This window comes from Podarcis vaucheri, assembly GCF_965113315.1.
Source record: "Podarcis vaucheri genome assembly, chromosome: 1".
In the NCBI taxonomy this organism is placed as follows: Eukaryota; Metazoa; Chordata; class Lepidosauria; order Squamata; family Lacertidae; genus Podarcis; species Podarcis vaucheri.
Window position 1 is genome coordinate 4,533,794 of NC_138759.1, and position 22,282 is coordinate 4,556,075.

The 22,282-nt window shown below is 45.4% G+C and overlaps 1 protein-coding gene and 1 long non-coding RNA gene across 5 annotated transcripts in view; one reads left to right on the forward strand and one right to left on the reverse strand.

The window, feature by feature from the left end:
- The window catches only part of FERMT2 (FERM domain containing kindlin 2), a 91,451-nt gene extending 69,681 nt beyond the window's left edge, over nt 1–21,770 (forward strand). For 2 of the 4 annotated variants that reach the window (XM_082217762.1, XM_082217764.1), the window contains 8 exons: nt 1,915–1,964; nt 5,635–5,759; nt 8,702–8,808; nt 9,975–10,196; nt 15,724–15,744; nt 17,798–17,922; nt 18,778–18,919; nt 20,210–21,770. In XM_082217762.1, the coding sequence (XP_082073888.1) occupies nt 1,915–1,964; nt 5,635–5,759; nt 8,702–8,808; nt 9,975–10,196; nt 15,724–15,744; nt 17,798–17,922; nt 18,778–18,919; nt 20,210–20,383 (966 nt within the window). In that variant the 3' untranslated portion in view covers nt 20,384–21,770. The remainder of the gene's footprint in view (nt 1–1,914; nt 1,965–5,634; nt 5,760–8,701; nt 8,809–9,974; nt 10,197–15,723; nt 15,745–17,797; nt 17,923–18,777; nt 18,920–20,209) is intronic. The other 2 variants (XM_082217763.1, XM_082217765.1) reach the window with 1 other exon arrangement.
- LOC309531285 lies at nt 11,369–13,889 on the reverse strand. The gene is made up of 2 exons (XR_014219194.1): nt 12,227–13,889; nt 11,369–12,140 (listed from the first exon to the last, which is right to left on the reverse strand). It is a non-coding gene; the product is annotated as an uncharacterized lncRNA (long non-coding RNA).
- Nucleotides 21,771–22,282: the final 512 nt, after the last annotated feature.

The window sequence follows — 22,282 nt, forward strand, 5'->3', positions numbered from 1 at the left end:
TATGGGGAGCCCACCATATAGTGTTCCTCTCATTGAGTAATCTGAGGCACAAAAACTGGATGATGTGGCAAGATGATAAGGAATTCCAGGCATCCATGGGCAGACCTTGGTAATATAGCACCCTGAGCGAAGCCGAAATGTGATGCCCCCCCAAGCCCTTGCACTGTCTTCCCCAAGCTGGGTAAGCGAGCTTTGGGAAGAAAGCGCAAGGGCTCTGGCAGAATCCTAGAGCCCTCCCACCTCCTTCCCAAAGCAGGGCAAGCACTTACCAGGCTTTGAGAAGGCAGGCACCCCTTTGACTTGGCACCCAGTGGGGGGAGGGACTAGTTGTGCTGCCCTAAATCAGGCACTGAATCATTCACCCAGTTCATCGGTTCGCTGCTGAGTTTCAATAGTTTGTTCTTTATCAGAGGATACAATTTAAATGCAGGCACATGCTTTCCTGAAGACTCATTCGAAATGATCCCTGCTCTTTCTGTTGCTGTAAAGTTACTGCCTCCACTGGGAAGACTCATCTCAGACGCTGAGAACTCTTCCTACAGAAGCATGTGCATATTTGGACAGATGGGGAAAGGAAATTAGCTGTTGGCTAAGCAAAGCTCTGCATGCAACTCTGGAATGCCTTTGTCTTGAAATGCAAGAGCCATTGGAATCTGTGTCCATTCAGTTCTACAAGTTTGAGGAATGCCCATTCCAGTAAAGGCAGGATTCTATTGGCCCGAGCTTCTGATTCCTCAGCAGCTGAAAGAGAAGGAGCTGTGTATGGTGCCCAAGGGCAGAGGAGTGGATTGGAAGTCATTTATAGCTTTGGAGGCACAGCTGCCATTCTCTGTTGCAAAGCAAGGTTCACTCTATTGCAGACAGTCATCAGCTGTGGGGGCTGACCTCAGTCTGGAATGGTCTACGTTTTTTTTTGCTAGATTCCCACATGAGTCCTTCTCAGGCGTTAATGCCCGAAGAGGAAATATCAGCATCTTGGGGGCATGGAGTGGAACATGCTAGCCGACCCCCAAGGTTTGCATCCCTGCCCACTTATCCCAGACATTTCCATGCTGAGCAGAGAAGTTCCGAAGGGGCTCTAAGTTGAGCAGAGACTTCTACAGCTGCAGGCAGAAGGCCCACTTCAAACCCTCCTTGCTCCAATAAAGAAGGATGGGGGCTAAATTAGTAGGCCTGGGCCACATGGGACCACCACATGCAACCCTAGACCTTCTACACACAATGAGATTTTCCCCTTAGGCACATCACCTGAACAGGCCATGATCTTGTTTTAAAAGGCAAGAGAGAATATTTTAACATGGACTCGGTATGGATAAATGAAATTATTCTGAGCCTATGCAGTTTCCCCGGGTCATGTGGCCAGCATGACTAAGCCACTTCTGGCGAAGCCAGAGCAGCGCACGGAAACGCCGTTTACCTTCCCGCTGGAGTGGTACCGATTTATCTACTTGCACGTGCTTTCGAACTGCTAGATTGGCAGGAGCAGGGACCAAACAGGAGCTTACCCCGTTGCGGGGATTTGAACCGCCGACCTTCTGATCGGAAGCCCTAGGCTCAGTGGTATGAATATAATACTGTACTGCACTGGAAAGTTAAATAGGAGCCTGTCTTTTTTGTTTGAAAGCATCTGAAAAAAATCAGACCATTTAGCCTCTCCAAAGATCTAAAACAACACAGTTTTCTAGCTGGCCATCCATAGCCAGAAAGTCCTTGAAGTTTTGTTGCTATAATTGTTTTTTTAATTGAATCAGGTCTTTTCTTGTTCTTCCTACTCAAGCAAGGGTGCTGCCTTTTTGAAGCAACCCTGCAAGCATTTTAATAAGCTGAATTGCTGTCCCCAAAGCATTTCCCCTCCCAGTACTGATTCTTGTTTCTGGCACATGAAACACACAATGGCTGATGTCTTGTTTTCAGGGTGACATCACTTCGATCCCGGAGCTTGCCGACTTCATTAAAGTCTTCAAGTAAGTATTGGCTGGAAATCCTGGGAGTGCAGCAAAGATCAGCGAACCTTAATGATAAAAATTGCAATGCTTCTTTCCTAGAATCTCTAGGGGCTCCCTCTGCTTGGCTTTGAAACCTGAAGCAGCCTCTACCACATATACTTAGGAAGTAGATTTTTTTTTAATGTTACAGATGGCTTAAACATCTTATGCACTCAGCCCCTGGATTTATTTTCACTGCCAGGGCTTGACAACTAAGAGTATCTTTCAGTATGTTTATTATCCATCTATGTGCTCACGAAGTCCAAGACAGGCACAGTGGTACCTCGGGTTACATACGCTTCAGGTTACATACGTTTCAGGTTACAGACTCCGCTAACCCAGAAACAGTGCTTCAAGTTAAGAACTTTGCTTCAGGATGAGGACAGAAATCATGCTCTGGCAGCACGGCGGCAGCAGGAGGCCCCATTAGCTAAAGTGATGCTTCAGGTTAAGAACAGTTTCAGGTTAAGAACGGACCTCCGGAACGAATTAAGTACTTAACCTGAGGTACCACTGTACTGGAGTAATATTTCAAGCTGTGCAATTATAACTGCAGCTAATCTCTGCACACTGATCAGGTTCATATACTGTACTTGTGTGTGATTTGAAGTGTATGAAAACATCAGTTGTGGTGATTGATTTGGTACCTGCAATCCATCCCTCAGTGCTAAATAAATAATGCCAGAATTGTACATACGTCTGTGCGTGAAGTGACCCATTGTTCAAATTTATGGGTTGGATCCAATGCTGGTCCTATTCAGAGTAGACCCATTTGAATTAATGACCCTCAATGAGTCATTTCCATTCATTTCAGTGGTCCTGCTCTAAATTGGGAATAGCACTGGATGCAGCCAATGGCTTCCATCTTGGAGGATAAGAACTGCAGAATGGTTTGAGACCCAGCATCTTACGTTTTAGACATTAAAACTGGTTCAGGTCCTTTACTACTCCTTAGATCAGTAGCTGGTGCTGAAATGTTTTCCGTGATGGAGTTCACCCTGGCAGCCATCCCAGCTGTCCTAAAATTAGGGACTGTTGCGTAGCTTGAAATATCACTCCAGTACCTTCCTTGGACTTCATGAGCACATAGATGGATAATAAACAAGCTTGATTCTGGCCAGTTTGCTCTATTTAAGCTGCCAGAAAACACCAGCTTTAGGCTAGCTGTGCTATTCTTTAGTCAGATTTATTTTGATTTTTAAATAAGGCTTTTTATTTGGAGGGGGGAGGAAGAGTATTATCTTGGATCAGGGCATGTGGAAACTGGAAACAGTTGTGTCTGGACTTTGACTAATGTCTTGGCAGCCTTAGTCGTCTATTGCAAGCTAATACCCACCATACTCTGGACATGACAGGAATTCAGGAATTGGTTGTATGTGTAATATAGCGAGGTATGTAGAGGAAGTGGAGAACAGTTGTTTGCAAGGCAACACATTAAAACGTGGGCTGCTTTCTGGGTTATCGGCAGTCCCTAGGAAGTCCTAGTCATCCTTGCAGTGGGTTATAGGTAGCTGCTTCTCCATCCCCACCCCGATTCTTTTCATATTGTGGGGTGGGGAGACGCTGAACTGCCTTTCCCTTTCGTTTCCTGGGCATTTCCTTTTGTTGTAAACACCATCAGGCAACCTGAGACATATCAGAGTGCTGCAGTTTTAAAGTGGAAGCCAGCGTGGTGCTGGCAGAATGTTGGATTTAGATGACGTGGGGAACCTGGCTTCAAATGACCCCTTCTCTGTGAAATTTGCTGGGTGATGTGGCAAGTTGCATGCTCTCTGCTAAACTTAGCCCTCAGGGTTGTTGCAAGGATATAACAGGCTAAACACTTTTGAGTACAATGCCCTAGAAAAAGAGTGCGCTTAAAATCTGGCTTTTTGTTGTTGTTGTTTTAAGTGAGCAGCAAGATTCAGAAGAAAAAATATCAGGCTGGGCCCACTGTAGGTTTCTCCAAAGACCAGGAAGTGTGTACAGTGGTGCCTCGCAAAACGAAAATAATCCGTTCCGCGAGCCTCTTCGTCTAGCGGTTTTTTTGTCTTGTGAAGCAACCCTATTAGCGGATTAGCGCTATTAGCGGTTTAGCGGATTAGCGGCTATTAAAGGCTTAGCGGATTAGCGGCTTAGAAAAAGGGGGGGAAGTGGAAAAAAAACGGAACACTCGCAAGACGTTTTCGTCTTGCAAAGCAAGCCCATAGGGAAATTCGTCTTGCGAAGCAGCTCAAAAACGGAAAACCCTTTCATCTAGCGGATTTTTCGTCTTGCGAGGCATTCGTCTTGCGGGGCACCACTGTATTTGGGGCATGTGGAATGGGTAATCCTTCTTGCAAATGGCCAAAAGGCCAGCATGGGGATGAAGTAGGACCTTGTTTGGTGCTAAAACGAAAAGCTGCACTGGAGAGCAGGAACTGGAGGCAAATGCCTATGCCTCTGTTGAATCACAAGCGCAATAAGAATAAACAGCAGCAACAGCAGCTGGCAAACATCCTGCCTTCCAAGAAACCTATCCACGTTGATTTATTACTCAAGCAGTTTCTGCACAACTGCAGCAGGGTTCTGGAATCTGCTGCTACTTTGCCTAGAGTGCTCTGGTTTGTGAGGGGCCTAGTCATTGCCAGCCCATGCGGATTACAAAAAACCCACAGCTGAGTTGCACCACATATTACAGGGTAGGATTCATCAACCTGGTGCTCCTCTGCTCTTTTTGGACTACAACTCCCATTTGCCCCAGCCAGCATGGCTGTTGGGATTTGCAGTCCAAAATAGCTGAGGGGTATCCGGTTGATGGAGCCTGGAAAATGCAGTTCAACACCTGACTATAGCTATGCGTTGCAGGGGACGTTCAGCAACTGCAGATATAGAGGTATTTGCTTGCTTGCTTGCCCCAGTCACTCTGGGCAGCTGCCAACAAAAAATAGTAAAAACACAACACAACATCACACCACACACTATGACTTAGAATCGCAGAGACTTAGAATTGTAGAGTTGGAAGTGACCCCAAGGGTCATCTTGTCGTCTTCTGTGTGAGCCGGTACCTTCACACATGCACACTGAGGCTTATGCTGATGAGTTCCCCTCCAAAAAATAAAATAAAGAAGGTGGGTAGAAAAAAATATCAGTAGGGTAGCTGCATGGTTGACCGTTCATATGGAAGCCCCAGTTGGCATGGGATGGTTATCTGTATGTAAGCAGGCAAGCTCATACCATTCCTCTGTCACATAATTCAGCATTGGTCCCTGATGAAAACATGAGCCAAGGCAATGTGTCCCTTTTGTATACAATAAGCCCGCAACTTAGCCAGGGGTTCCATTCTGGGGATTGCGCCTAAAGCCAAAATTGCTCATACTCAAAACATATTGGGTTCAGTGGTGAGTGGCCAAAGTTGTTTTTTTCTGAGACCCTCCTCCATTTTTTGTTCTTGTATTTTGCTGTGTGCATAAAGCTGAATAAGGCACATAAAGTGAAATGCATGTAGGCTGCGGGCTTTCTGTAATCTTCACAGGAACGGTGGGAACCATTATACATGGTTAGGCAGAGGTTATCATTCTGCCACCATTTCAGATTTAGTTTCTGGTGATCACTCTTGGACTTGAGTTGCATGTGATACATGCTGGGTGCAAACATGGTTTTTCCTCATATTAATGTTAATTGCTAACAGGCCAAAGAAGCTGACGCTGAAGGGTTACAAGCAGTACTGGTGCACCTTCAAAGACACATCTATTTCCTGTTACAAGAGCAAGGAAGAATCCAATGGGACTCCGGCTCACCAGATGAATTTGAGAGGTAAGAAAAGGCAAGCAGGGTTTTTCTAAAATAGTTTTTTGATTGGGTTTTTTCAGAGAATTGAGGAATATAGTCAAGCAAAACAGAAAACACCATAATAAAACAAAGCAATACTTTCTGTGTGTACATTTATAGCGGGGTGGGGCGGAGATGGGGGGAATGTGGCTGGCAGTCAGGGAATACATGCAATTTTGGTATACCTCTTCCCATTTCACCTCCAGTGCTGCATTTGTGGTTCGTTTGTTTGTTTTTAAATTCTGCAGCACTTAAATAAAAGTGATCAAGGTGTCTTTGCTTGCTACCTAGATGGGCAGAAGAACCCTGGTCCGAGCAAGGACATAAACATTCCTTTTTGCTTGTCATGCAATATCATCCCACTGGGAGAATCGTTCAGCAACTGCTTCACCCCTCTGTCATGTCGTACTGTTTTGTTGGAGGCAGGGAAGAGGCCGTCCTGAGGCATGTCAGAATTGATGAAAGCTACGATGGCCATTGTGCCACATTAATGACTTTTAGAGGGTTTAGTTGGCTCATGGCGTAGAATAGCATGGCTGTGTCCCCATTTCCCAAGCAGATGATGCTACTGCTTTATCTGCCACAAACAAACCCTTGTATGTGTGGCTGTAACAAGCAGAGTCCCTACAGAATGTTCTGCTGCTGGTCTGAAAGCAAGACTTCATTCTGCATACGTAAATTAGAGAGAGAGAGAGACTTTATCTGTTCTTATTTCTATCTCTGCCAGGAAAAGGGGGAATCATAATCATAATCATAATGCAATATGTATGCTCCCAAATTAACTACGTAAAGGGTAAAGCAAATTGCAATGAGGAGCTTTTAGAAGACATGAGAAAAAACAAATTTTTGAGAAACAAAATCAGTGCTACTTTGTCTAATCAAAACTAAGCTATTTTATTATCTAATAGCATTTCCTGGTTTTAAGCACACACCCCATCCCTTTCAGTATGCAGAGACATTTATTCAGATACCATTTGCAAGGAATTTCTGCTGCATCTGACATTCCTAAGGCTACCAGCTCTGCTTGTATTCAGCAGTAAAGTGTTCCAGCTTGGAGGGTTGTGAAACAGGCATGGCTGACATCCTTTAAAAAAAAAAAAAAAGCCTTTGAGGCAGAAACGGAGAGAGGCTGCCAAATGACCTCAGACTATAGCTACGAGGATGTGTTCTGGGGAAGGGAAGCCTGGAATACCTTTTTGGGAGCTTTTGAACAAAGCTGCTGCTGCTGACTGAATTTTAAAAGAATTCTTTAGGAGGAGCTGAAAAAGGACTAAAATTGCATTCACTGCTTCCAAGAAAAGCGATTCCTTTTAAGAATCACACTGCTTCCATCTCTAGAGGAGGGTTGTGTTAAAAGCTGCAGCCCTGAAGGTGGTGCCCACATTCATCAAGCTCCACCTGCACATTGGGGTATTCTCACCATTTCAGATAAGGGACACGGATGGCGCTGTGGGTTAAACCACAGAGCCTAGGACTTGCCGATCAGAAGGTCGGCAGTTCAAAACCCCGTGACAGGGTGGGCTCCCGTTGCTCGGTCCCTGCTCCTGCCAACCTAGCAGTTCGAAAGCACATCAAAGTGCAAGTAGATAAATAGGTACCGCTCCAGTGGGAAGGTAAACGGTGTTTCCATGCACTGCTCTGGTTTGCCAGAAGTGGCTTAGTCATGCTGGCCACATGACCCGGAAGCTGTATGCCTGCTCCCTCGGCCAATAAAGAGAGATGAGCACCGCAACCCCAGAGTCGGCCACGACTGGACCTAATGGTCAGGGGTACCTTTACCTTTACACCATTTCAGTAGTGTTCGCCCCACCCCCCCAGCACTGATTAAAACAGTGTTTTAAGTTCTCAAATTTGAACATTAGCAATAGCAGAGAAAATTGCACATAAAATCCAGTGTATGCAAGAAAAAACTACAAGCATTTTACGCCACCTGGCAGAACTTTATTCCATATGCATCCAGCAAAGACTTACGAAAAGGACCCAACAGCTGTGGACATTTGGCAACTTTAATGTATGCAGCTGGAACTTTTTGTGGCTTGAAGAAGTCATGCTGTACCTTGTATATATATATTGCATTGGTCCTTTTGCTGTATTTCTCCCCTTCCCTTTCCTGTGTTTTTGTACTGCATTCTTTTTCTTTTGGATAAATAAAATTAAAAATAAGCAAACCTCACTTTTGAGATCAAAAGGTGGGGGTAGGGCATCCACGTCAGAGACTGGAGTGTTCAAGCAGGCTCACCTGCCTGCCCCCCTTTTCCTTCACAAGTGGTCGAATAATAGTCCATTCTTACAAATATTAGGCCATTATTATGAATAAAGGTTAAAGGTACTCCTGACCATTAAGTCCAGTCGCGGACGACACTAGGGTTGCGGCGCTCATCTCGCTTTACTGGCTGAGGGAGCCGGCGTTTGTCCGCAGACAGTTTTTCCGAGTCATGTGGCTAGCATGACTAAGCTGCTTCTGGCAAAACCAGAGCAGCACGCAGAAATGCCGTTTACTTTCCCGCTGGAGCGGTACCTATTTATCTACTTGCACTTTGACGTGCTTTCGAACTGCTGAGTGTGCAGGAGCTGGGACCGAACAACAGGAACTCACCCCATCACAGGGATTTGAACCACCGGCCTTCTCATCGACAAGCCCTAGGCTCTGTGGTTTAGACCACAACGCCACCCGCGTCCCATACTATTATGAACAGTAGGCCATTATTATTTTGCTCTGTGCTTTCCACCATGCCTCAGTTTCATTCACAGCTGCCTCTGTGTCCAAATGGGAATCCAGGAACGAGTCGTTCCATCCCTTCCCATGATTGTTATCTGCTAATAGCGAACCCAAAACCAGACTTCTTCCTGCGTCGTGTAGTGTAACACATTTTATCTAACCCCACATCCTTATGCAGAGTATAAAACCTTGCTCTTTTTTATTGTAGGGTGTGAGGTGACTCCTGATGTCAACATCTCTGGCCAGAAGTTCAACATCAAACTTCTGATCCCCGTGGCTGAAGGCATGAATGAAATTTGGCTCCGTTGTGATAACGTAAGTTTGCATCATGGGGATTTGCCACAAGGTAGCTACTGCACGTGCTTATTTGTGAAGAGTGAGTAGGGGGTGAGCGCTGCAGGGCTCTCCTGGGAACCACAAAATTTTGGGACTGGCTGGCCCTGCATATGGAGCCTTATGGACTTGGAGGCAGTGTTAACTAGGGTACTGTAGCACCCAGTTTATTTTATGTGCGGTTTGCTTGCAGGTGCATTTGTTTCTTTGAACCAACTGAAAACAGGCAGCTGAAACACCAAAACAGCAATGCCCTTGAGAGTCAGTATCCAAGGCCTATCTGAACAGAGTGGTTTTGTCTGTAGGCCTTTGAGGGAAGGGGTTAAGCAGGCCTCCTCAAGAGAGGGAATTCCAGAACCTGGACACCACCAACAGTGAGGCCTCGTCCTCAGTAGCAGGCCACAAGATCAGAGCCTCCCACAGAAGTTTTTAACAGGTGGGAAGAATCATAGGGAACAGGCGGTCCTTTAGCTAGCCTGGGTCCAAGCCCTGTAAGGTGTTTAAGGTGACAAATGTTCACTGTGTGGCTGCCAGCAAAAACCTGAGGACATTTCTCAGTGCTGACCCCATCCCTGGCAGCAAGAGCCAGTGAGGTGAAACAGTGGCAAAAGCAATTTTTTCTCAATTTAACAGAAGGCAGGGAAGTAACTAAAGGTGGCTTATTTTCAGCTGCACATTTAGTGGAATTCTTTATTCCATATCATGTAGTAGTTTGTAAATCATGTACTAAAGGATTCATATTTAACTATATACCTCGGGATAGTTGCACCAGCCCCCAGTTAAAAATTTACCTCGGCCATGAACAAGCCACCAATTTTATATATGTGTGTCTCCCACCCGCAACCCACAATATGGAGGTGAAAAAACAGGGTGGCAAAGATGCACAGATGCGATGTTCGGATTCAGCATTCACTGGGATTGACACTTAATTCCAGCACAACTTTACGAAACAGAATGCCACAATATTTCTGCAAGATGAGCCCTTTTGTCTCCTTTCTTATGGTTGGTTATCCTGCAAATGCATTTGGTGTCAAGTTTGGCTTACCGTGAATGTACCGAGAATTTCAGGTCTGGAATTGTCAGAACCAGAATGAAATGAAGCGAAGGCTGCAGCCTAATGGGCACTTCCTTTTCCTTTCAAACTGCAGGAGAAGCAGTATGCACACTGGATGGCAGCTTGCCGGCTAGCCTCCAAGGGCAAAACCATGGCCGACAGTTCATACAACTTGGAAGTTCAGAACATCTTGTCTTTTCTGAAAATGCAGCATTTGAACCCAGACCCGCAGATAATTGCTGAGCAGGTCACCACGGACATCAACCCTGAATGCCTGGTTTCCCCTCGATACCTGAAGAAGTATAAAAACAAGCAGGTACTTAACTTTGGAGTCTTACTTTGCTGGAGCCTTTGTCCAGAAAACAAGGTGGGTGGATTTCCAAATACGCCCAAAGGATCGTTTCCTCCACTTTGGACCCGCTTCCTTATGCTGGCCAGCTCAATATTGGACATAATTGTAAGGTCATTGGGGGGAAAGACTCTTTCCTTCACTGTGTTATGGTGAAGCCAAGCATTGTGTGCACTGATGACACTGAAAAATCTAGGTGGTTTTAAAAAAAAAAATGTTTAAAAAGACTGTGTTTCCTATCTGCTCCTTTGAAGATGGAGTGGGGAGTCTGCTCTGTGTTCATAATTACTATACGGTCATTCCAGATTCATTAACATAGTGTACAGAGGTGTGTGATCTGTTGTGTCAACTTCCCTGTGCTTTGGAGAGTAGTCGTGCCTGTTTCCACTAGTGGGAATTGTTCAGTTGCTTGAGAAGTGGTGGGTGGTGAGCATGGAACGTCACATGTTCAGTTCAGGCTGTCTGCCTCTTCTGTGTTTTTCTCTTGTTCCTTCCACTCTGCCCACTCCAGACCAGAATTTAAGAAATCTCTCTCCACCTGTAGTGTCTGTCCTACCAGTTTCAGGTAGGTAGTCGTGTTGATCTGATGCAGTCAAAATAAAATAAAAAATAGAAATAAAAAAATTGTCCAGTAGCACCTTAGAGACCAACTAAGTTTGTTCTAGGTATAGAAGTGTGCATGCACATGAAAGCTTATACCCAGAACAAACTTAGTTGGTCTGTAAGGTGCTACTGGACAATTTTTTTTGTCCTACCAGTGGAAATAGTATTGTTTGCATTTCCCTTTAAGGGGGCTATTTGAACACTCCCCTCCCCCTGCCCCAGAAAGAGCAGTTCACCCTCCCTCTTTCTACTCCCACTCCCTCGTGACTTTTTACAGAGTACCTCTTAGTTATTTTATTGCTTTTTTATTGATTTTCAACAAAATAAGAACAGAACATTAAGTTTACCCCATTTCCCCCACTCCCCGCAGAACAGAAGATTTAGTGTGCCTGATTTTGCCATAAACCTATGTGCATAGTCGGTGGACGCCAGTTCATTCAAATGTTTTATATTATAAAGGGGCGCTGTATTTCAGGGGAATCATCAGATGAGTTGTTCAAGGCACAAACTCTTCTCGTCCGTTTTCCAGATAAGGCCAAACATTCTGTCCCCATCCTGTGATATGCAATAGGTGTTCAAGTCCTCTCCCGTTCTGTGCTAGGAGTAGTCGTGCTGCCACCAGGAAAAGAAAGTGATGAGCTCCTTATAACGTAAATTGAGCTGATCTTCCTTAAATATTGTTAGTAAACCCAGACTTGGATTATATTGTGCATTCTGATTTGTATGGAATTGTCCTATCAACTGCCTTGCATCCTCTCCAACACAATGGTGAAGATGTTTTGTCTATGTAACTGATTCTTAAAGCAGTTAATTGCCATCTATAAATTTACTTAAAAGCTACCTCTTAATATTTGATGGCTTTAAAAACAATTAGGATGTTTCATTAATGCTGCTTAATTGTGGCTTTGATCTAGGATTAATCATTTGTCTGCAAAGCAAACAATCTTAATTTGTTTTGTTCAGGCTGTTGTTAAAAAGTGACCAAACTTGGGAATTTGCTGAATGAAGGATTTGGTTATCTTGAGCAGCGCTACCTGGAAATTTTATTCAGCCAGCACAGTAAAACAAAACAAAACAAAAAATAATTTTTTGCCAATATATTTCCACTTAAACAAGTTTGACCCCATGGAGGTTGATAGAATCAAGTGATCTGAAGTGGAAATAAGTAGTTCATAACTGGCATAGTCAGGTCTAGAATGAAAGCTATGACTGGCAGAATAAATCAGCACTAGGATTTGGCTTAGCTCAGTTTACAAAGTTGCCTTCTGAACATGCTTGGGCTGCCTTACAAACTCTGTTTTTCAAAGGCTTGGTGGGGAAAACACAGGAATTGAATGAATTCAACAAAACGTTTTTGTTGAATTCGTATATTCAATTCCTGTGTTTTCCGCAACAAAGCCAAACTGGCTTCGGAGCGTTTAGTAGCATTATAAGTTGTGTCCTGCGATAACTGAAACGAGCACCAAAACATGTGACTCAGTGCTGCTGCAGTCATGTGTAAGTTTTGGTGTAACTCCTTGATTGGCACTTGTGACTAATAATGTTTGTGTGCCACCACACAATTGCTCTTTGGTGTCCTAGCAAAACAGGGGGCGTTGAGCAGTATATCCATTTACTCATTTAATTAGACCATTTCCATACCACTTAATACCTCTATAAGCGGTGCACAGAAAATTAAAACATGCTGTGGTTGTAGTACATCTTCCGTGGTGGGTTATTTCCCCATTTCAACTTTAAATGCTTGACATTCCTACCACTGGAAGGGAACACTTCCAAGAAGTGTGTTGTGCTTTTGGAGCTCTCAGCTATGCATGATTCAGAACAGGGTGTACAGGGCAGCTTTCCTTTCCCCAACCTGCTGCCTTCCAGATGTTTTCAACTACAACTCCCATCAGTCTTAGCTGGCACAGTTACGCTGATGGGAATTGTAGTACAAAACATCTGGGAGACATCAGGTTGGAGGTGGTTAGGATTAAGGTAACAGAAAGCATGGGGGTGGATTGCAGATAGCCTGCAAAAACTGGGGGTGGGCAGATCCCTTCCTTTGGCACAGTGCTGACAACCTGTATAACTTTCATTTATTATCTGAAAGAGCCATTATACCAGCATGGCGAGAGCGCATGTAATGAAATTATGATTTATTTGTTTTAAAAAATGATCTTTGAATCATGCAAGAGGGCACAGACCGGGGCAGGGGGAGAAACAACTCTTGCATTGATGTAGCTTGTGCATTAAGAAGTGATGTTTTGGGTAGCAGGAGAGGTGGGGGGCGGGATAAAGTGTACCCATTCTGGCCATCAAAGGTTCCCTTGATGTGGAAATGGATTGAGTGGAGAAGCAGGAGGGGCTTCAGTTAAGGAAAGCCTGCTAGAGGTGTGGACTTGTATTTTGTTAGCATTGCCTTCCTTGGATTGCTCAGATCTGGGAGGCTGCACAGGGATGTCGTGTGATGTGTTGTTGGTGGAACGAAGGAAATGCTGCCCTTGTGGAATTTGTAGAATGCAGGGAGTAAGTGGAGAGCAGGGAGGGCTGCTGCTTCTGAAGCAGCAATCTGTTGATCTATGAATCTACAGCAGCCGTGGACTCGTCACGTGCCAGGTCTCTTTCCACTGCTCTCAGCAGGACTGGTTTCCACTACAGAGCTCCACAGTTTACAGTGTGAAGTTCAGCTGCCACACTTGAAATAAGCAGCAAGCTCTAGGAATCAAATCTTGACAGTTAAGGAATGTAGGAATCTGCCTTATATTGATTCAAACCATTGATCCATCTCACACAGTATTGCTGTCTGCACTGACTGGCAGCAGCTCTCCAGCATTTTAGGCAGGAAATCTGCCCCGCCCTGCCCTGAGATGCTGGGGACAAGGCTCTGCTACTGAAGCCTGTCTCTTCTAGCGTTGTGCTGAACTCTGACTGTCAATAGTTCTCAACACAGAGGACTTTCCCTGCCTGCCTGACTCTACCTGAGATTGCATTTCAACTGGAGATGCTGCCAGGTGTTGGGCCTCAGAAAGGGAGCCTTTTTCCCACGAGCCCTTCTGCAAAATGGAGCTAAAGGGGCCCCTGACCATTAGGTCCAGTTGTGGCGCTCATCTCACTTTATTGGCCGAGGGAGCCGGTGTACAGCTTCCGGGTCATGTGGCCAGCATGACTAAGCCGCTTCTGGCAAACCAGAGCAGCGCACGGAAACGCCGTTTACCTTCCCGCCGGAGCGGTACCTATTTATCTACTTGCACTTTGACGTGCTTTTGAACTGCTAGGTTGGCAGGAGCAGGGATCGAGCAATGGGAGCTCCTCCCCTCGCGGGGATTCGAACCACCGACCTTCTGATCAGCAAGCCCTAGGGCTCTGTGGTGTAACCCACAGCGCCACCCGCGTCCTTCAAAATGGAGGTAGTTCTTGGCAAAAAGACATTTGGTGAAAAGTGCCGACGGGGGTGCAGTGTTTCCCCCATATTTAGTTGAAATAGGATCTCTTCTTCTTACCTATAGAAGTTGTTGTTGCCATTCAGAATTCATATTGTGTGGCAGCTCATTGCTTCTGAGTGCTCAGTCAGGTGCAGTCCTCTGCCCTGGCCAATCACAGCAGAATATACAGACAGACTTGGTTGGGGGAAATGGATGTTAGATGTTAGATCTGTGGTGGTTCAGTCAAACATTCAAATCATTCCATGATGCTGCAGCAGCCCATTGGTTAGTACAGTGGTACCTCAGGTTACATACACTTCAGGTTACATACGCTTCAGGTTACAGACTCTGCTAACCCAGAAATATTACCTCGGGTTAAGAACTTTGCTTCAGGATGAGAACAGAAATCGTGCTCTAGCGGCGCAGCGTCAGCAGGAGGCCCCATTAGGTAAAGTGGTGCTTCAGGTTGAGAACAGTTTCAGGTTAAGAACGGACCTCCGGAACAAATTAAGTATGTAACCAGAGGTACCACTGTACTTGATGTTCTGGTGGCACTGCACTGCTTGAGTACTTCTAGGTTTCTTGGTAGTCTTTGCAAGCAATTTTTCACTCGCTGCCGAATATAAGCTGTGTCTGAGTATTTCTGACTGCAGAAGAAGAGTGGAAACAGGAAACCCTCTTCCCATTTTACCTTTCCTTTCACATTTGCTACTGGAGAGGAGCTGGTGCTCTCAAACTGCAGGTGGCCTCTTATTTCACTACAGCCGCCACGCCAGAAACATGCTGGAGATTGCTGCTTGTTTGCCTGTGATTCGGGTAACTTGCATACATTCAGCAACTGAGCTGTACACACTCAAAGCAACAGTTCGTTATGCTGCAGTACGTGATTCTTTTTGCTCAGAAAACAAAAGTTCATTCCATGGATCTGGAGATCAGGAGCTGCAGAAAACACAGTTTAACTTGCGCTTCTTTTTTTCTCGCTCTCCAGTCTGAGATGATAATCCTGCAATTTTATTTCGGTTTGCTGACTTGTTTGCCATTCCATTTTTCATCAACTCGGTCAGCTTAAAAGCTTGCCTTAGAAGACAGGGTGAAAATCATCAAGATTCTGTGGGCTGTGGAAGGTCGTCCCATGGCTGAGTCTCCATTCTCTAGAACAACCTTCCTCAACCTGCCGCCCCCCCCCAGGTGCTTGGGGCTGCCCCCAGCCAGCCCTGGGTTGCTGCAGTCCAAAGTACCTGGGGAGCCCCTGGCCTTGCTGCACTCCTTTTTGCTCCCTTCTTCATGCTTGTGCTCATTTCCTGCTGCTTTTCACCCCAGGACAGTTGTTCGTGGTGAAAGGTTTTGAGTTTTTGTTTTGTTTTAATTGATTTGAACGACAATTGTTGATAATTTGCACATTTTCCTCCCTTTGCTTTGTTGCCATATTTCTGATTTGCCTCTTTTTTTCTGCTTCCTTTTCTTTTCTTCGCATTTGCCTTCTGCAGCCAGGCTATATAAGAGACTTGGTAAGTGACAGTAAACATAAAATAAATAAGCACTTAAAAGACTTTGCTGTGTTGTGAATATATGCTTAAAAGCAGGGAAGGGGCTCTCAGAGATGCGCTATAAGAAGCGTAGCGTGTGTTGACTTGCAAGCGCTTCCGTGTGGTGTTACGCTATATCACGGCATACGAGTAAACGAGAAGCAACAGGCGGAGATTCCCCACCCTTCCATCTCTCCTGCTGCCTGCTTTCCTCTGAGACAAGGGTGGGCTGTGTTTTGTACGTGGCTACGTCTCCTCCTTTGCTTTCTGGCAGGAAATGCACTAGTAATGGCAGATCAATAAAGGGCTTAGATACCAGCAATAGTGAAATAGAGCCTCCACATTCAGAGAAAGTGTAGCTCTAAAACAAGCAGTCGACTGGAAGACAAAACAGGGAATTGTGGGCTTTCTGAAAGCATCTGGCTTTCCATCGTTGGAAACAGGGCACTGGGCTGGATGGAAATTCTGATCTGGCAAGGATGCTCTAATGGTCACGCATTCTAGCTTAGGAGTGAGCACCTGCCAAGTCAATGAGCCGTGGAAAAAAGGAGACCTCTTAATGCAGCTGCTCTCGCTGATCCCTCTCGTGACTTCTGGCTTCCAGGAGACAGGGAGAGAGTTATGGATAGGCAGCAACCCTGATGGTGCACTCTGTTCCCATAACCCATTGCTTGCACAGTGCTCCTGCTGTCCCTTCTCTTCCTTAATAGTAGCAATAAATAAATCAAGTGTTTAAACAACTAGGTGCTGCACGGCCATTAAGAACAACGAAGCAGATGGCCAGGCCTACAGGCTCATGGTCAAACACATAAAGTAAGAAACAAGGAAAATGCGAGACCGCGGAGGTGATGGAAAGTTAACACTTCCTGGCCAGACATTCATGATGTGCAGCTACCCATGGCGTTGCCAAGTGCGGGGACTAAATGTGCATGCGCTCCCTTTTGGCTCTTGGCCCTTGCCAGCCCAGCTCTGAGCGAAGCCGTCAAGCACCTGTAATAGCTCTGCGGTGGCAGGCGGGTTGTGTGCAGAGAAAGCACTTTGCCAGTTGCCGCTGGTCACTCGAAGGCCTTCTTTGCAAGTGAGCAGAAGATTTCACTGCTGCATTTAATGCCCCTCTGGATGAATGAAGAATGCATATTCTAGAATGGGGGAGGAAGAATGAGCAGCCTTGTTTCCTTCGCTCAGCATCCTCCCCCACCAGCTTCTTCGGCAGCGCATTTGTGACCTTTGCTTTTGCTAACATGCTTGGTTTTTAAAAACTGCAAATCCTTCCAACAAAGACTTAACTAGGACGGGGGGGGGGGGACAAGGAAGGGAAAGGAAACAAGAACCTCAGTGCGGGAGAGAGAGAGGAGCTGAGAACTCTGGTTCCTAGAAGCGTTGCCTGTTTTTTTTAATCCAGAGACTTCTGCAGAGGCTGCCTACTTTGTCCTCATTCTTTTTCCACATTCAAAGGGATTAGAAAAAATGTTTAGTCATAAAAAAATAAAAGGTAGCTGAGACAGCCAGGGTATACTTGTCATTTTTCACTAGCTAATTAATTTGGGGACTTTTTTTCTTACTTGCATGTAACTGATATTGCCCGTCACCCATTTGCGGGTACGTATCAGTGCACATGAAACCATCCCTGGCCCATTTCTTCCTTTTGGGGGGAGGAAGAGAATCTGGCCCTGCACAATCCCAGGTGCCTTTGCGTCTCCCAAGGCACGCTCCCTTTCCCACCACTTGATAAATGGGTGCACAGCTGTTTCTGTGAATGTGCAGGGTTGTTAAAAATAATGATAATCAGAGCAGCTCACATTTTCAAGGTATACATCACGCAGAAAAACATCCTCAGAGATCAGTATTTACAAGATATTTGCAGGAGCACAGTTGCAAGTTTAAGCGCAGGTGAGAAACTGTGCAGGGGCATGTTGGGGTCATTTTAATAAACCTTCTCCTCCGTCCCGTCCCCCTTTGTGCAGCTCTCTGTATTTTGTTCCCTTCTTGCCACTGTCAATGCAGAGTATCAACTCTCTGTGTTGCTACCCTACAGATCACGGCCCGGATCTTGGAGGCCCATCAGAACGTCGCCCAGATGAGTCTCATTGAAGCCAAAATGAGATTTATACAAGCTTGGCAGTCCCTCCCAGAGTTCGGCATCACACACTTCATTGCAAGGTCTGTGCAGTTATCCACCAAAAACATCAATGTTCAGAAGTGAGAGATGGAAATGGCAAGTTGGGTATATGGGCTTCTTCAGTTACCGGGTTATGCCTGCTCATTGTCCATAAGAACGTGGAACTGGGAGCATAACAATAGAAACCTTCTGCTCTTGAGTTGTCTCACTGGGATTTAGGCAGAGGGAAAGAGTGCCTTGCACAATCACGAGTAAAGGTTTTCCCTACCCCGACACTTTTTATTCTACACTGCCTTTCCAAAGTAAGTCAACGAAAACAGCTGAATAAAAAGCAATACAGAGCAGTAAAAAATCTGTTAGACTGAATGTAAACATAGGACAGCGTTTCCAAAGTGCTGGCGGGGGGAGGGGGGATGTACTGAGACACATGAAAACTGCTAGTCTACTCAAGATCCATATCTGACAGATGAAACTGCTCCCAAAGTGCCCACTCCTTACAGGTATCCTTGCCTGCTGCATCTTGCCATTACTGTATTTTACTTCTCCAGGTTTACCACCTTCATGGCCTCTTGTGGGCCACCTGATTCCGCCCTTCTTCTGCGTTGGCTGTAACCGGGCCATTCAGTTGCTCCTCATACAGCGAAGCTGAGTAATGGCCACCTCTTGAAGGAGGCTACCCATTGTGCCTCTGCATGAGTCAGTGCAGAAGGCTTGCTTTGTTGCCTTTGGGAGCCACGCTTCATATAGTCTTAACTCACGGCACAGTAAGTGCAGCAAACAGCCCAAGGAGTGGGCTTCTCTGGAGGCAGTTAGTACTTTCTCACCGTTAGGCACTTTTGGAAAGAATGAGAGACATTGATGTAAAAGTGTTTATTTATACAACTTGGACACCTCAGGTTCCAAGGGGGCAAGAAGGAAGAACTTATTGGGATCGCCTACAACCGGCTGATACGGATGGATGCAAGCACCAGCGACGCTATCAAGACATGGCGGTTCAGCAACATGAAACAGTGGAACGTGAACTGGGAAATAAAAATGGTAAGCAAGGCGTAGAGTTCTCTAGGCATGCTGAAGGTCAGCAAGCGAAACTGTCTCCATTCAGTGACACATGGCAGTCAGGCCACAAAACCTGCGATCTGAAGCAGAACCGGTGAGGGATGTGGCCTTAGAACAGAGGGTGTGGGACCCGGGGAAAATTCTGAGGGCCAAAATATATCCTAAAGAACTTCAGATTGTTTACACACTTTGATTATACATTGAAGACGTTAAAAATGGTGGCTCATGTGACCATCTGAATTAGCAATCGATGATCTCAGCATTTGACTAGGTTGTCTTATTGAAGGATATGGCATTCACTTGATAAGGAAACTGGCTGGTGAAAGACTGTGGCTATCTAAGGTCTTTCCATTCTGTCAGTCAGATGGGAAATGTAGCCATATGAATGGCACTAACCATAGTTCCTCGATTCAGTCGTCAGGGCAAACTCTGGTTAGAGAAGTGGTGGCTAGCCTTTAGCTTCCTACATGTTGTTTGTGGCTACAGATCCCATCATCCCTGGAATCTAGTCGTGCCACCTGGGGCTTCTGAGAACTGAAGTCCAGCAACATTGTCAGAGCCACAAATTAAACCTCCTGGTTTTGACAAAGCTGAGGAAGGAAATGGCATGTAAGAGGGGAGGGATCACATGTGTTTTCCCCGTATTCTTAGTCCTCTCAGCCTTGGTTGGGAGAATCATCTGGATTGTGCTGCAGTGAATAAAATATTGGACCTAGGGCAGGGAGGCCGGGGTTCAAATTCCTGCTAGCCATGGAGCTGTGTGATTTTGAGTCAGTCAGTCTCTGCCTAGCCCACTTTATGGGGGTGTTGTGATAGAACGGAAGAATTCCTGTGTACACTCTGGGGCGGAGGAAGGGGGTGCAGTGGTTGTGGGCCGCCCCAGGTGTCACCACTGGGGGGGGGTGACAAAATGCCAGGCAGCACTCACCGCGGGGCCTGCAACACGTCCAAGCCACCACATCTGAGAGACACTGTGGCTTGGGTGCACACAGGCTCCGCACTGCCCAAACTGCCCGCTGCCTCCCCCCCAGCTGTAGGGCAGCTGAGTGGGAGGAGGCAGGCAGACTCATTGAAGGCCCTGCAGAGCGCCTCGCCCCGCCCCAGGCGCCCGAGCGGCTTCCTTCACCGCTGTGTGCACTCCTCTGGGCTCTTCAGAGGAATTTGGATAAGAATTTGAATAGGTGTGAGTTAAGTGGCAGTGTTGTCATGAAGGGCCCTTGGGCACCACCATTTAGGCTGGCACAAAGTTTTGTGTTTGCCTTGCACTTTCAGGTAACAGTAGAATTTGCCGATGACGTCCGACTGTCCTTCATCTGCACCGAAGTGGATTGCAAAGTGGTGCACGAGTTCATTGGCGGCTACATTTTCTTGTCAACGCGTGCGAAAGACCAGAACGAAAGCTTAGACGAAGAGATGTTCTACAAACTGACCAGTGGCTGGGTGTGAGTCGGATGAGACCTCCCGTTGTACTGACAGAAACTCAACGGCCATATTAATATTTAACTTCAACAGCTGTTATCTGAAATATGCTGCTTAATCAAGTTAAGCTTGAAGTGTATCTTTACTCTTTAATATCATGGAAACTTTTGCATTAGCAGACCAGTTTGTATGTGCACTAAACAGCACTTCCGTTAATCTGCTAGAGCAAGACAATAACACGAACCGTGTAACGCTGACGCTTGTGCCTCTCGCCCCCACGCCCCTCCCCTGCCCCACCTCAGCCAGACAGTGGGGCCTGGTCAGGTTAATTTCTGACAGATGTAAGCTAACCAAATCAATAAACACCTCTAAGCCATCTTAACTATAAAGATACCCAGGGCCTAATCTATATGAAGTCTATTTATCATGGTTAATGCATGTTTTGTGAGTTTTTAATAAATAAATACATATATATATATATATATATATTGTAAAAATTGACATCCATGTGTCAACACCCCTCCTACTTTTAGAAGTAGCATTTTTAATTTTTTTTGGTGTGCAATCCAGGAAGCCCTCTTTGCTGCCCCTCTTTCCCCATTCGTTTCGTTGGGGTTTTGCGCATGGGTGCCTCATGTGCAGCAGTGGTGCTTGGCGGACTCTGTCCTTTGGCCCCTTATTTTTCGCACTACGTAAATCAGGTCCATTGCAAGGATCTGGAGCTTTTTACAAAAACAATCATGCGTGGCCTTGAAAAATACTCCCTTCGTTAGGTTTTAAAGCGTATCTGTTATAACTTCTTGTTTCCTTTTGATAATCATTTATATATATATTGTGTGTGCGTGTGTGTCTCTTTCATCTTTCCCTTTATCTTTTTTTTTTTTTTACACCGTATTGTATTACGAACACCTTTAGTATTCACCAGCATAGTCACTGTCTACCTAAGATGATATGCAAAAAGGAAGACATCATTACAATATGAAGTAAAGGTCTATGAAGTATAAGGATTTGTGTGTGTGCGCGTGCGTGTAACTAATGTAAAAAGAAAAACACAAATTTTATAAAATTGTACAGGTTTTTCTTCCTTTTTCTTTATTTCTTTTCTTTTTTAAACTAGTCTCACAAGCCAAAGTAGGAATCGCAATAGTACCAAGCGCATTGGCCTTATGGTATGTTTTTAATCTAAGTTAAAATCCTGACTTCCTTATAGCTATGCCACAAAGCCCTTAACAAGACTCAGTTGCCTTGGCTCGAGGGTCCCCGCTTTGAAATTAACACTAACAGCCAGGGAGACCCCCAACTCGCCCTGCCTATGCCAAGGGGAGAAACCAGTATTGTGCTTATTAGTCCCGTGACATAGAACACTATGTACAAATGCCTTGTATTTTAAATAAAGGTCAAATCTTTTATTTAACCTCCAGTCTCTGTGTGTCCATTTAGTATGTGTGGTTGTATTGCTCTGGAAAACTAAAAATACATTTTTGGGGGGCGGGGGAAGAGTCTAGTGCATCACAGAGGTAATTTCTTGACCTATAATAGTATTTCCCAGAGCTGCTCAGTCATAAGTGTTCCAGAGTCAATGCTAATTACATTTGGGGGGAATAAATCATGAAGTTCTACAAGCCAGGCTGAATTTGTTTAGGGCTAAACATCGCCTCTGTACCCTTTCAAATTGGTAGGTTAATGCAATCTGAAGGCAATTTTATATAGGCAGCGTGCAGAGGTTGCTTCTAGTGGAAGATAATCACAAAGTGGGCTTCCTTCCTGTTGGAGATGAAATGTAACTTCCAAAGCTAATAAAGGCAATCTGGCCAAACCCTCTTCATTAAACGCATCAGTTTTGCAAGCCTCAATAATGGAGACATACAAATGTCAAATTTGCTTCATGTTGCTCTTTTGGTCTCACTGCAACTGGTTTTCTCGATG